Below are 13,166 nucleotides of genomic sequence, written 5' to 3' on the forward strand. Positions count from 1 at the left end.
TGGTTGACATGTTCTTAGAGATGATCGTAAAATGTTTAAATCATCAATTGTGTATTTTTGCAATTATTTGTGCCATTTCAATTCAAAAACTATCCAGTGGGCACTGTGTCATCAGCAATGACTTGTTGAAATTATGATGAAGTCTGCAATTTTATTTTTTGGGGGATAATTTAATTTTTGCTATTTTTGGTCAGAAAATTTGATTCTCAAAAAAACTTGTCAGGTGGCTTTGGTTGACACGTTCTTAGAGATGATCGTAATATGTTTAAATTATCAATTGTGTATTTTTGCAGTTATTTGTGCCATTTTTTGTCTGGCCAATGATATGAGCTATCAAAGATTTCCACCATCTACACGTGTCAAAAATAGTTGTTCTCTACATAACAGTGTGTAGCTATATTGGCTGCTTGGTCGCTTGTTGTCAGAAGGCTAAATTTTGCACGCACAGGACGCTAGCTTTCCCACAATCCCATTCGATTTGTACCAACGCATATACGAATTTTGGTCGCTAGAGGGCGCTGTGAAGAATCTGGGAAATCTCAGACTGCCGCGTTTACAACAGCTGTAAGGGCATGACCCAGACCATCCTCGATCAAGGAACAATTTTATAAAGTGCAATTTCTGCCGATTTCATGGTTTTTTTCCGATTTCTTTTCAGTGAAGCCATTGTTTAGCAATTAATCAGAACATTTTGACCAAAAAGCTGTAAATTTTGCTGTTTTAAGCCTACTTCTTTGACATTTTCACTCCTACCCGACGAAAGGAGTACAAGGCCATTTCTTGGAAGTCGACGGTAAAAGGTACGTTGAGATTATCGTGATTTTGTCCATTTTTTCTGTCAAAATATGAATTTTAGAAAAAAGCAACGATTTCCTTAATTTTTGGCGCCTTTTTCTTATCAACTGTGATGGTCATGAATTTGAGAACGTACTTTTGTTAAGCAACTCGAGAGCTTTGCAATGGTATGCCGATCGCCCATATTCACCCAATGAATGCAGGAGGAGTAGGAATTTGACTATGAGCATGTAAAAACTACTTTAATTTTCTAAGTTTTACGTCAGTAATTAGCCTGTACAAAGGCAGGCTAGGCAGGTAGGCTACTGACATAGTAGGTTTTGACAACGGAATATTCCTGCAGTATCTACCTCCGGCAGTGCAGTGTACTATACTGCAGCTGTGACTGACCATGGCATGGCCACTGTACTTTTCGGTATCTGCTAAAGTGCGGGCTGCGGGTTGCGGGTTGCGGGCTGCGGGCTGCGGGTTTTTAGAATTATGGCTAGATTTCTAATATATGTAATATGGCATTTAGTATATAAGAAATAAAACCTTTAGAAGGTGTCTATTATCAATAATCATGACCAGGTCTATCGTACAGTATCCCTTTTCCTGCCAAGTCCATATTTTCAACATCAGGTCAAGATGGTTAAAATTAATGAAACACAACATATTCCATATTGTGTATTTTAACATAATACTGTACATTTGAAGGCTGTTGAAAACATATATGCTGTAAAATTGATTTTTTGGACTAAAGATGCTATAACAGACCATACCAAGTGGGTGAAAATACGTCATGTTTCTGAAAAAAAATCAAAATCTGCTAAACTAAAAGCGGCGATTCCGAGGACCAATTTATTTGTTCCGAGCTGCCTGGCCATCACAAATAAATAATTTGGGATCTGAAATCACTTTTCTTTCTTGCCATGGATGTGAGTGAGAAATAATACCAGACTGACAATAAAAATTCGCGCCTCGGAAATGTCGCCACTTATCGCGGAATGAAAATTGTTACATTTCTAGTATCAGGCCATAGGAAGTAAATTCTTTGTAATGCATCTATTCACAATTCGGTTCTAGGGCAACACATACAGAAAATTAAACAATGCCTACTTAAATGCAATGTGTAAGGAAAGATTTGACTTCAAAAAGCGTAGAAGTGTTGTGTATTTAAATGCCGTGTATTTTTCATGAAATCTTTAAAAAGAAAAAGACGTACGACAATGGACTTAGCTTACTTTGCCGTTTCGGTTCAACCGAGGTCACGACCACAGAGAACGACATTCCGCTAACATTTTACGCGAGAATTTCAGCGGGAAAAACACGTCGGTGCGTTGACTTATTTTCAGGAATCGATCTAATAGGAATATTTTTGGATGAGTTTGTGTTCTGCAGCTCTCAATAATTGTGTATCTCCTAATATCATGAACATATTCTATGACTTGCACCTGCAGCATGATAGTCGCTCCATATGCATTTGATCCAGCGTGACTATGAAAAGTTTCCTAGGACTATTATCGTGTTCACCACAATAAAATAATTTTAAACGGCATTGAAAACGATTCTGAAAATTGTGCTTTTATCGGCGGTTGAACTAATCTGAAGTGTGAGAAGGGCATGGCATTCTATGAAAAAGTAACAAATTATTAGGCGTGTCGAGTTTCAACGAACCGAACTTCATCTCCCAGTTCATCTGTGCTGTCAACGATCCGAAACTTACTTTTAAACTATCCGTCCTAATCATTACATAAAAAGTTAATATAGCGAGTTGTTGTGAAATCTGTCTTGTGTTCATATTATTACTCATCCGTGTTCAGTCATATCATTTCGAAAGCTTCGATCGGCAGTGCGCTGTGCAACGACGAATGTTGGATGGGAAATGGACTATTCTGACGTTGGTGGTGCTTTACCAGATGTAAGCTAAAATAACGGCATTATTCAAGAAGTTCACGGCTTTTATTCCATAAACAAATACATCTAGATACTATTTTAGCATTTATTCTATCTACTAGCGAAAATGATACCAAAAATCACACATTTTTCATGCCCGCAACCCGCAGCCCGCAGCCCGCAACCCGCAGCCCGCAGCCCGCAGCCCGCAACCCGCAAAATAGCGCATCCGGTACTTTTCTGTGTCTGTCAGTTGTCAGCATTTACTTTCATGTTAAAAGGTTTAGGAAAAACATAAAGACAAGACATAGGCTTTTAAAAGATGCACTGCAGTGTATCAGAATGCAAGATGCAAGATGCATACTGCGTCTGGCCATCTAAATACATGCCAACATGCTTTGCAGTACAAGCTTTCCGAACAGATGTAAATAGACATGTTTTTATTGTTGTTTGTTTGTTTGTTTGTTTATTTGTTTGTTATCTATCATTCTATTGTTTATTTAAGACTTTACACAATGCCTGTCAATAGGAAATTTCACATAGTATTGTTTATTGATATTAATTTTTATTTATTTTTTGTTTATTTATTTTTTTAAATGTACAAGAATGTTCGTGTTCTATGCATATGCAGTCATTATAAGTTCAAAATTTCACAGGAGAAGCAGCCAAAATTTCAGGATCAGTTCTGTACGACCATCTGATTAAAATAGTCTTTGCCCAGTGCCCCCACCCAGGTGACGCCTGATATCCATTTTCATTCGTTGATGGGACATTTCTATTCCTGAGCTGCTGTGTATATTAATTCCCTTATCTCTTTTCAGGAGTTGCTTATCTCTTTTCAGGAGTTGGTGTCCATGTGCAGCTACAGTATGCATATAATAGGTGAGTGATATGTGAGGTAACTCACAAATTATCCTTTTGACCCAGTTGACAGCATTGGAATGAAATGTTGAAATTAAAGAATCAAAATCTATGATATTTGTATTGTATTGATTGTTGATTAGTTTGAAAGTGCTTGCATCAAATTGTGTAATTGCCATTATGCTATTTAAAAGTCTATATTCCCTTATCAAAGATATGATTGTGCTTGCATATTTTGAATCGGTTAGAATTTTATTGCATCCACTGAGGACATCATTGTCCATCATGCGTGTGCATGCACCACCTTCGTAACCGCCCCCATATTTTTGACAATGCCTTTTATTCTTAAGAATGCTTTCAGTTGACAAACTCTACTGGTGGGATTTTCAGAGATATACATTGCATTCTCAATGGTAGAGAGGCTGTCTTGAATGGCTTTGTTTTGTTTGTTCTTTGATAGTCTGTTTTGTTCACTCTCCTTACTTCCACAGACCTTTCCTTCACTGTCTTTTTTAGGAGGGGAATATTTTAAAAGTGTATTCATGTGGTTTATCAAAACTGTGTATTTTTCTGTTGTATGGTTTTCAATCATTTTTGCCATTGTGTGTCTGTGATATGCAATTAAGTCACCTGCTTCACCTACTTTATTAATTTCTTCATCTATACTTTCATATTTTTTGAAATCATCATCAGTCTGTCTCTATTTTGACTTTGACACTCAGATTTTCTGGTTCTTTGCCATTGAGGATGCTCTCAATAGATTTCACAATACTGAGCTTTTCCTGTTCTAATTTTGCTTCACTGTTCCTCTGTTTTTGTTCCAGGTCTTTTCTATGGAGTTTCCCATGGACATTTTGCAGATGCCTGTTGATACTTGGCCTCGTCGCATATTGCATACTGCACATTGAACATTTGTGTGTTGTTTTATTATTTACAATTAAAGATTCAATATTTGACTCAATACTGTCTGAAATATTAATGTCCATGTCTGTAGTCTCATTTATTTTGAAATCAAAACTGTCAACGGCAGCTTCAAGTTTCCTGTTGACTTTTGTCATGTCATCCATTTGTGTTGCTGTAAGCAGTTTTGTTTCATGATTTACACCATGGACTTCCACCTTCAGGTCAAATTGTTCAGACAGTTTACTTTCATATTGTTTTATCTCACTCTGTACAGATCCTGGTAGCTTGGCAAATTTTTGTACAAACTCAAGCTGCTTATCAATTTTTTCTGCCTCAACAAAGAGCTCATCTATAAGTTTTCCAATATTTCGCAATTTGGCATGAAGGTGTCCATGGTGTAATCATTGATTGGATTATATGCAATTAGAGGATGACTGGTCTGACCAAAACTGTTAGTCTCTGCCCACTCAGTCATCTTTTCAAGCGTTACTGTCATTTCCCATTCATGATGTGGATTATGACATTGCTCCACAGATGTCAAACACAAATTACAAAAAAATTTAGTACTTTTTCGTTGCAAAACCAAATTCTTGTACTTTTCGTCACCCTCTAATTTTCGTCGATATACCACCCCTCTAATGTATTTTGGCCCAGCCCTCAGTCAGATTCAAAATAGGAAGTATGTCCTGTTGTATCAGTGTGTCACTTTCAGGTGCGTTGATGATGGCAAAGGGGATACGGCTGGCATCAGACTGGGGATTCGGGTCTCGCCACACCTCTGCACCATTATACTTAATTACCCGAATTGCCCCACTTATTGCAAAAACTTTAAAATTTTGAGAAATCCCTTTGAAATCCTGAAAGTATCGCCTCCCTCCCCAACAATCACTTCAAGTTTTTTACGTTCACACTCGTCTTCAATGTTAAAATCTAATTTATTTTCTCTTAATATACAAATTAAATGTTGCCAAATTAACCCCTCAAGATCCTTTATGTACCAACCCTTTTTATTCTTGCTCTCAGTTTCTTCAACCATCTCATGAAAACGTCTTAAATTGCTCCGCAAGGCACCAAGTCTTGGAATTCTGGAGACATTATTAGGTGTCCTGATAGACTTTTCAAGCCCATCATAGTCGGCTTCTGACAACCCCCCACCTAAATGAATAAAGATGTGTTCAGCCTCCTTGTCATTCCATAATGCTATGTTGTCAATATCCTCATTACCGTGCTGCTCATCATTATCTAGTGGTAGCAGGGTATTAGTTAAAGCAGTTTGAATAGGTTGAGGGAGAATATCTAGAGAAAGGGCTTCTTTAAAAAAATCAAGTGTTAAAATAGATTTGCAAACGTTTTGTCCCTTTTCATTCGTAATTGCCACAGGGTGGACTCATCATTTCCCGATATTTTTTCCCCAATAATCTGATGTTGCCGCAAAATTTTATTCATATAGGCCCTCCCACCCATGGATTTTTTAGAAATGGCTGATCGATCTGAACTAAATAGAACCGAGACAGCGGCATCAACATACTCCGTGTCTGCACCTGACTGACGTTTCACGTTTTCCACAAGTTTTCTTATGACCTGGCGAACCTTACCAAACCCCTTTTCAACTACAAACGCAGAACATCGATTAAGTTCGTTTGCAAGTGCGGATCGGGCTTTCATTAATTTGAACTTGTGGAACACTCGACTCTGTTGAAAATTGTCCGGCTCATTGCCGCTGCCCAAACCGTGATCTCGAACCATTCCCCTAACAAACAAGTCACTTGTCCCGATAGCGTAAAATCGGCTGCAAACCATACGTAAGTTACAGAAGTTTTTCACTTTCATAAACTGAACATGATCATCATCACCTTTATTAAAAAAACAACAATACTGAAAAATTTCGGTTAAAACCTCCGATGGTAAGTCAACAATTGAACAAGGTCGCACAGGCTGTGCCACAGTGCCGATTTGCAGCGGCCGCGGCCGCGGACCAACCTCGTGTTCGCCTGATGATTGCTCTCGGGCCTTTTCAACACTCGATCTCCGCGCCTTTTGCGCCTGTTTCGCCCGCTTTGATGGCCTAGGCATATTTGACTAACTTATCTTTAGAAAATATCACAGAATGAGCGTTAAAAAACACGACGATGTCTGAAAGTACGTTTTCACAGAGCCGATCGGTCAAGCCACTCCGCGTACATAGAGTGTCTAAGCGTAACTGAGCGTTGGAGATCAACCTGCGCAGTTGGTGAGAAAAGAATTGAGTTCTGCGCATTTCGATCTGCGTTGGTACAAATCGCATTGGATTGTGGGAAATTTTTCGTACCGTGTGCACGAACAGACCTGCAGACTTCAACATTTCACATATTTCACCCCTTTCATAATCACCATCCCATTTCAATTTCAATAGTCCACATCTGACAAGCTATTGACAAAGTGAAACATGTATATGTTTGGAAATTTCAATTTATTGACAACCAAAATAAAATGTTACACTTTCAGACACCTATTACTATTTCCAATAAACAAGAAAACTTCAAGTAGAGATACCTACTCTCTTACTGCTATGGTTTCATAAAATATGATAAAGATATCCAAATTTTACTAAGTTCATTATCTATAAAATATTTGCATAACTTGATGTATAAGAAGCATGTCTATCGCTGGCAGAGCTCAGTGTGGTGTAATCTAGTGTTACAACACTTATTTGAATGACGAGGCAATTGCTGAAATTTGCTACAAAAGGAATTCTTGAAATAGGTTGGTGTCAAGTCTGTGGTAGAATTCTGCAATACAAAGACGTTGCAAATAAATAGCATTAACATGATATTTGAAAGCCATCGTGTCTCTTAGACTTCTAAAATAACACATTAATGGCGACTTCTTTTGAGATCACTGTGTTTAAGATCACTGTGTTTGAACTAATGTTATTCTTGTCCTTGATGCATTCACATGCCAAACGTTCAAATCTTCATATGCATCAATAGCTTCATCAAACTGATCAGGGGTGTAACCCTTTGCAAGACAACTCTGACGTGCATCTTCAAATTTGATACTCTTTGCACCTTTCTCTTTGATCATATCTCTGATGAGACCATAGATAACATCTTCTGTACGTTGTATTCTGAAAAGCAAGCAGCATACATTAAATGAAGTATTCAAAGTCTCCATAGAATCTTTACAAAGAGTTGCGGGCTAAGGACCTGTTAATCATATGCGTTTACATGCAATATAAACCCTAAGCAAGATGCATGCATGGAAAAGACTACAGCTTTTGTTTTGGGACTCAATGTCTGACATTTTTTATGCTGATCAACAACTATAGACTTCAATTTGACCCAGAATAACACACCCATACAAAGTACAAAAACTTGCAACTTACAGGTAAGTTACCTGTAAAGTGGGGAATTATAGTGAAATAGACATAATTTAATTCAGTCATTGAATGCACTTGTCTTTTTTGCTGGATACCTGAACAGTCAGTGTCCTGTGACTGAATACAATCATTTAGGGACTGAGGACTTCAAGATCGCAGCAGAACAAGACAATGTCGCAATTGAAATTAGAACGGGGCTCGAAATTCCCAGTAGCCCGACGTCCACTGACTGCAAAAATTGGTCTGGGGCTACCAAATTATGTAGTCCAGATGGGTACTGCTTGTTTCCAGTCAATCAAACATGTCAGATTTAAAATATTTTTCATTACTAAATCACACATAGAAAAAATACGGTGTCACTTTATTTGATCTAACTTTTCACAAAAAATGTGAGGAGTGTGACACAATGATGCAACCTTTATTTATCGCCAACTTGAAAATGAAAGTTTACCTACAATGGCCACTTACGAATTGATGTACCCTTCTCTCCAACACAGCTGACATGTGGACAGTACACAAAGCACTGGAATGGAATTGCCTATCCTGAATGCATTTGTTTTTGTCGTCAGAAAAACAAGAACGACAAACGTAAATAAGGTCTGAAACTTTAGGCACTGAAGGTCAACTTTCGAAACAGGCTTAGTAGAGGAATGTTTCAACAGTCCTTCATGATTTCAGGAGGTCTGCCAATATTTATCAGTTCATGAACAATGACAGGAAATGACGCAAGGTCAGTGGAGCCTGTTTCAGTCACTGCCACCAGTCCTGCACATACTGTAATAGGTACACTGCATACAAATAGGTTAGAGATTACAGAGTCTCCAACTCAGATATGTGGGCTGCTTCAGTTAATGCCACCACTCCCACACATTTGCAGGCTTTCCCCTTTTTCTTACCTCATTTCCATATTGTTGACACTGACATGTTCATTTGAACAAGTCATATCTCAACCCCTGGGTCTACCTGTACACAAATATTTTGATGATGGGTGCAGCAGTTTGGGAGCTTTTGCATGTGACCGACATATATCTGCACATACATACAAACATACATACATACACAGACACCACTGACCCACTGTTTCAAAGCAATTGAACAAGAACTTTGGGAGAAAATGATTTTTTGATCAAATATGGAGAAAATTGCCCCCAAAATACAAATATGAAAATTTCACCACAATTTGAATAAATTTAAAGTCACTATAAAAAATCTGCATACCAAGTTTCAACCAAATCTGGCCTGTGGGTAGAGAGTTTTAGCATATTTTTGACACTGATACAGTGTTCTCCCCAGGATTTTTTTAGAAGAGGGCGAAGATGTGCGAAGACCTCCCCCCGCCTGCCCTTGGAGCTTTTGAAAAACAGAGATTAAAATGGTGTTATTTGGTGGCACTTGGGGAGTATTTTTTTCAGATTTTTTTCGTATAAAAACTCTTAAGGAAAGGAGATCTGAGACAGTGTTTCATAACTTTTATTACAGTTCACTGATTTCAATTATGAAGATTACATTTTTGAAAACGAAAACATAGCGAGAGACATACATTTATTCATCGATGTCAAAATTATCACGGTGACCATAAAACTCAGGCTTGCGGAGCATTTTTTTTTTCGTATAAAAAACTCAAAGGAAAAGAGATCTGAAACAGTGTTCCATAACTTTATTACAGTTCACGGATTTCAATGAAGATTACATTTTTTGAAAACGAAAACATAGCGAGTCTAGAGACATACATTTATTCATCGATGTCAAAATTATCACCGTAACACTCACGTTTTATCATCCTGATACACGTCCGACCGAGCCTAAAATTAGGTTGTTTTGCTTTGGGAAGGAATACACAAACGAAATTCTAACCTCCTATAAAAACTTCAGTGTACTCTGCTGTCCTTGGTTACCCTCCAGCTCCTTGCCATGTTTACTCAGCTAAGTCGGTTACCTAATGCACGGTCCCTATGGAGGGACCGTGGCTAACGTACGTTACGGACTGAGCCCATGCAATGGCTGCCTTCGATGAGTTGCACAAGGGCTTATGATCTCGGATGACATCACAAACTCGCGAGATTTGCAAGATCGATGAGAATTACGTTGTTTGCAGTCTGCAGGATCGAGGCTCACGCTCGCATTTTGCTTGTAATCACTGTTAACTTTTTTTCCCGTACATTTTATTGTTTTATGTTTCAAAAAAGATAAATCTTTTTCATTTCTGGCAAGGGGGCGCTCGGAATTTACAAGAGGGCGCCACGCCCCTGTTACCTTATTCAGGGAGAACACTGACTGATAAGTTCATTTGAACAAAATCACATCTCCGCCCCTGGGAGCACCTGTGCACGAAATACTTACATTGTAGGTGCTGCAATTTTGGAGTTATTGATCTGGACAGACAAACACCTGCACATACTAGCATACAGATGCCACAGATCTACCATATCAGCTCTCTTTGGTATATATACATATACCAATGTGAGCTAAAAATGAATTTCGAGCCCTGATTATAAAAGATCATGGCCTGTGACACCATATTGCCCTATAATGCTTTAATAGAGATAGATATTTACAACAATTGCTTACAGATACATTTCTGTACATAGCTGTATCTGTATCCTAATCTTAGCTCTATATCCTGATCCTAATGTTACGCCCCAAAACTGTTGGTACTAAAATCATCTTACCTAGTTGTAGTTTCTTGTTGTCCTGTAAGTGAATCCTTAGACATCTCCATCAGTCTCATTGCTTCATTCACATCATCCTTTTCAACCACATCAACTAAACGAAGACGTGCCTGCAAAACCAGATCAGATTGCAATGCCGTGATGTGACATCCAAAATGCTAGAGTGACACATTGTTAGACTGGTGCGAGTTGTTTATGAAATAGCTGTTACAGGCAGCTGGCGAAATTGACCGGTTACTCTCACAATTTTGTCAGTTACTTTTTTGGAAAATTGGGACTAATTCATTGCTAAAATAATTTTTACATTTTGAAATGATTCACAAAAGTATCAAAAGCTGTGTAATCTAATTATTCAGCCAGTTTTATGTGAAACAAAGTTTAGTAGACGATCACCTTGTAGAACATCTAAGGGTGTATTGCCTGAATAAAAAATGGAATTGCAACAGATGATTCTATTGGCTACTGCAATTGCTGATGCCTATGTGGTGACCTTTATACCCGCCAATGAAAAAGTGTGTACCACTCCTGTCAGCCCTCATAAGATCAATCAAAATGGCTGATAAAGAACGTAAGAAGCTTTGCTGTATGATCTTGGGTTTTTAAAGTGCACCTTAGGAACAAAAGAAGGGTAATTGTGTGAATTTAAACTGCTTTCGAAGGAATGGCCCGATTTTTTTCTAACAAAAACTTCCCAATTTACTACAGTTCAAATTTTAGTATTTGCATTGCCATAGGCGTCAATGTGTGCGTATAACCAGCTGAAGTATGATATGTACTGCTTTTAAGTCTATCCACGACGATAAGAAGCTCGCCCTGATTGGTTTAAAGTACGAGATCTCCCAACTCACTTTGAAAACTATCGTCAGGTTAAATCCATACGTGAGCTGCTGAACGTACAAATTTTCATATCCCACACACATCAAGATTCTCACTTTGCATACCCATATTGTCAACTAATGTTGAAGATCTTTGTTTCTACATGTGAAATATGGTCAACATTGTCATTTTTAATCATTATTGATAAATAAATTATCCTTTTTACCTCCCTAATGGCATTTAGGTTCTTCATCTACTGATTTTCATACCAACATCAGGGCTATTAATTTAGAGCACAACATTGTACAACAATGAAAAGTTTGTTTTCTGTGTTTAAAATATCATCTACTATATCAAATTAATATCATTAATGATAATCAATTATAATGTTTACCTCCTAAAAGCATAGAGATTCTTAACATACCAATTTTCATAACATACATCATACATCATGAGGCTCTTACTTTACTGAGCAATGTTGTCAAATTGTTTCTAGATTCTAGTTTTCTTTGTACAAAATATAATCAACATTACTACACTATGTATCATTTTTAATTATGAACACAAATTGTCCTGGAATACTGCGGACAATACTCCTGAAACCACTACAATTTCGAGTCACAGAGCTGTAAAAAGTGAAATTTTTAGATGATTTTTTCCCAGCCTTTGCGAGGGGGGATACCCCTCTACTGGACCCCCCTCCCCTGACAACCACCTTTCTGTCGTGGCAGCTGCAAGCCGCCTACATTTTTATTTAGGTCCTCTACTTCAAAACTTTGTGAAACCCCTGGGTGAGGATATAAAAAAGTAAAAGCTGTAAGGATCATCTGTCACCAATTTGTGTCCACATATACTATCAAAGTGGCTTTCCATAGCCAATGAAAAAGGTTTCAATGTCTTGGAAATATATAATAGAGAGCATCAGTCTATTCTGTTCATTTCAATGAAGATTTTCCTACATGAATGTATTAATTTATGCAAAGTTCATAAATGAGCATTGAGTTTTCAAATCAACAGATAATCATTTACTGTAACAGATGAAGAATATTCATTGACACCATCAACTATTGAAACTTTGCATAGAGAAAAGAAGGTGTTTCATAGGAAAGGACTGGTATAAAATGAGAACGCTAGGAAGTATGTATACTTGACCAAACAAGCTTGTCTGAGTAGCATAGCCCCGCACTGTGTTCCTGAACTTCACTTTAATACAAAATGTTTCACTCAACTCTGTGTATTGTCATTACCTATGAATTTAATGTGAAGTATCCTTCTCGAAAAATTAAGTTAAAACATGTCATCGCTGATGACACAGTCCCTGCTGGATTATGATGTTTGAATTATGTAATTTGTAATTTTATTACTTCAAGTCAATGCATCCATAAATGGATTTTCATGCATTGAATAAAATACATGGACATATACAGAATAAAAATAAATAAATAAATAACTCAATAAAAAACCAGTAGTTAAAAGTTATAAAAACTACACATCAAAAGATAAGCATAAAAAGTTAGTGAGCACCGTGTATTCAATTAAAACAAGCAGGAAGTTGACATGCAAATCGGCCAAGAAATGACTCAGAAAAGAATAGTCAGGCACAGAAAAGTAGTTTAAATTATAGTATTGGCAATGATGGATGAACGATATTTGAATGAGCGACTGTGGGCTTTAGAAACATGATATTTACTTCTGGTGTTATACTGGTGAATTGTTGAATTTTTTGTGAGAAGGTCAGACAAGTAGACAGGAACTTTTTTGTTGATACATTTGTGAACTAGATTTTTTAAGTGTTGGTCGTGCCTTTCCTGGATAGTTGGCCAGTTGAGTGAATTTCTGTAAGATGTAACATGGTCTGACTTTTTGAGTCCACACTGAATGCGAACTGC

General features: G+C 37.5%; 1 protein-coding gene and 1 long non-coding RNA gene across 2 annotated transcripts in view; one reads left to right on the plus strand and one right to left on the minus strand.

Annotated features, from left to right (window-relative positions):
* The first annotated feature begins 704 nt into the window (after window positions 1-704).
* On the plus strand, window positions 705-4,492 carry LOC139118333 (uncharacterized). Its single transcript, XR_011548682.1, has 3 exons — window positions 705-800; window positions 3,513-3,552; window positions 4,356-4,492. It is a non-coding gene; the product is annotated as an uncharacterized lncRNA (long non-coding RNA).
* A 2,372-nt stretch (window positions 4,493-6,864) lies between these two features.
* Window positions 6,865-13,166, minus strand: part of LOC139118339 (DNA replication licensing factor mcm7-like) — a 28,795-nt gene continuing 22,493 nt past the window's right edge. The window contains exons 16-17 of the mRNA XM_070681603.1: window positions 10,462-10,571; window positions 6,865-7,540 (exon numbers count right to left, since the gene is read on the minus strand). Of these exons, the coding sequence (XP_070537704.1) occupies window positions 7,324-7,540; window positions 10,462-10,571 (327 nt within the window). The 3' untranslated portion in view covers window positions 6,865-7,323. The remainder of the gene's footprint in view (window positions 7,541-10,461; window positions 10,572-13,166) is intronic.

This window comes from Ptychodera flava, chromosome 19, assembly GCF_041260155.1.
Source record: "Ptychodera flava strain L36383 chromosome 19, AS_Pfla_20210202, whole genome shotgun sequence".
NCBI lineage: Eukaryota > Metazoa > Hemichordata > Enteropneusta > Ptychoderidae > Ptychodera > Ptychodera flava.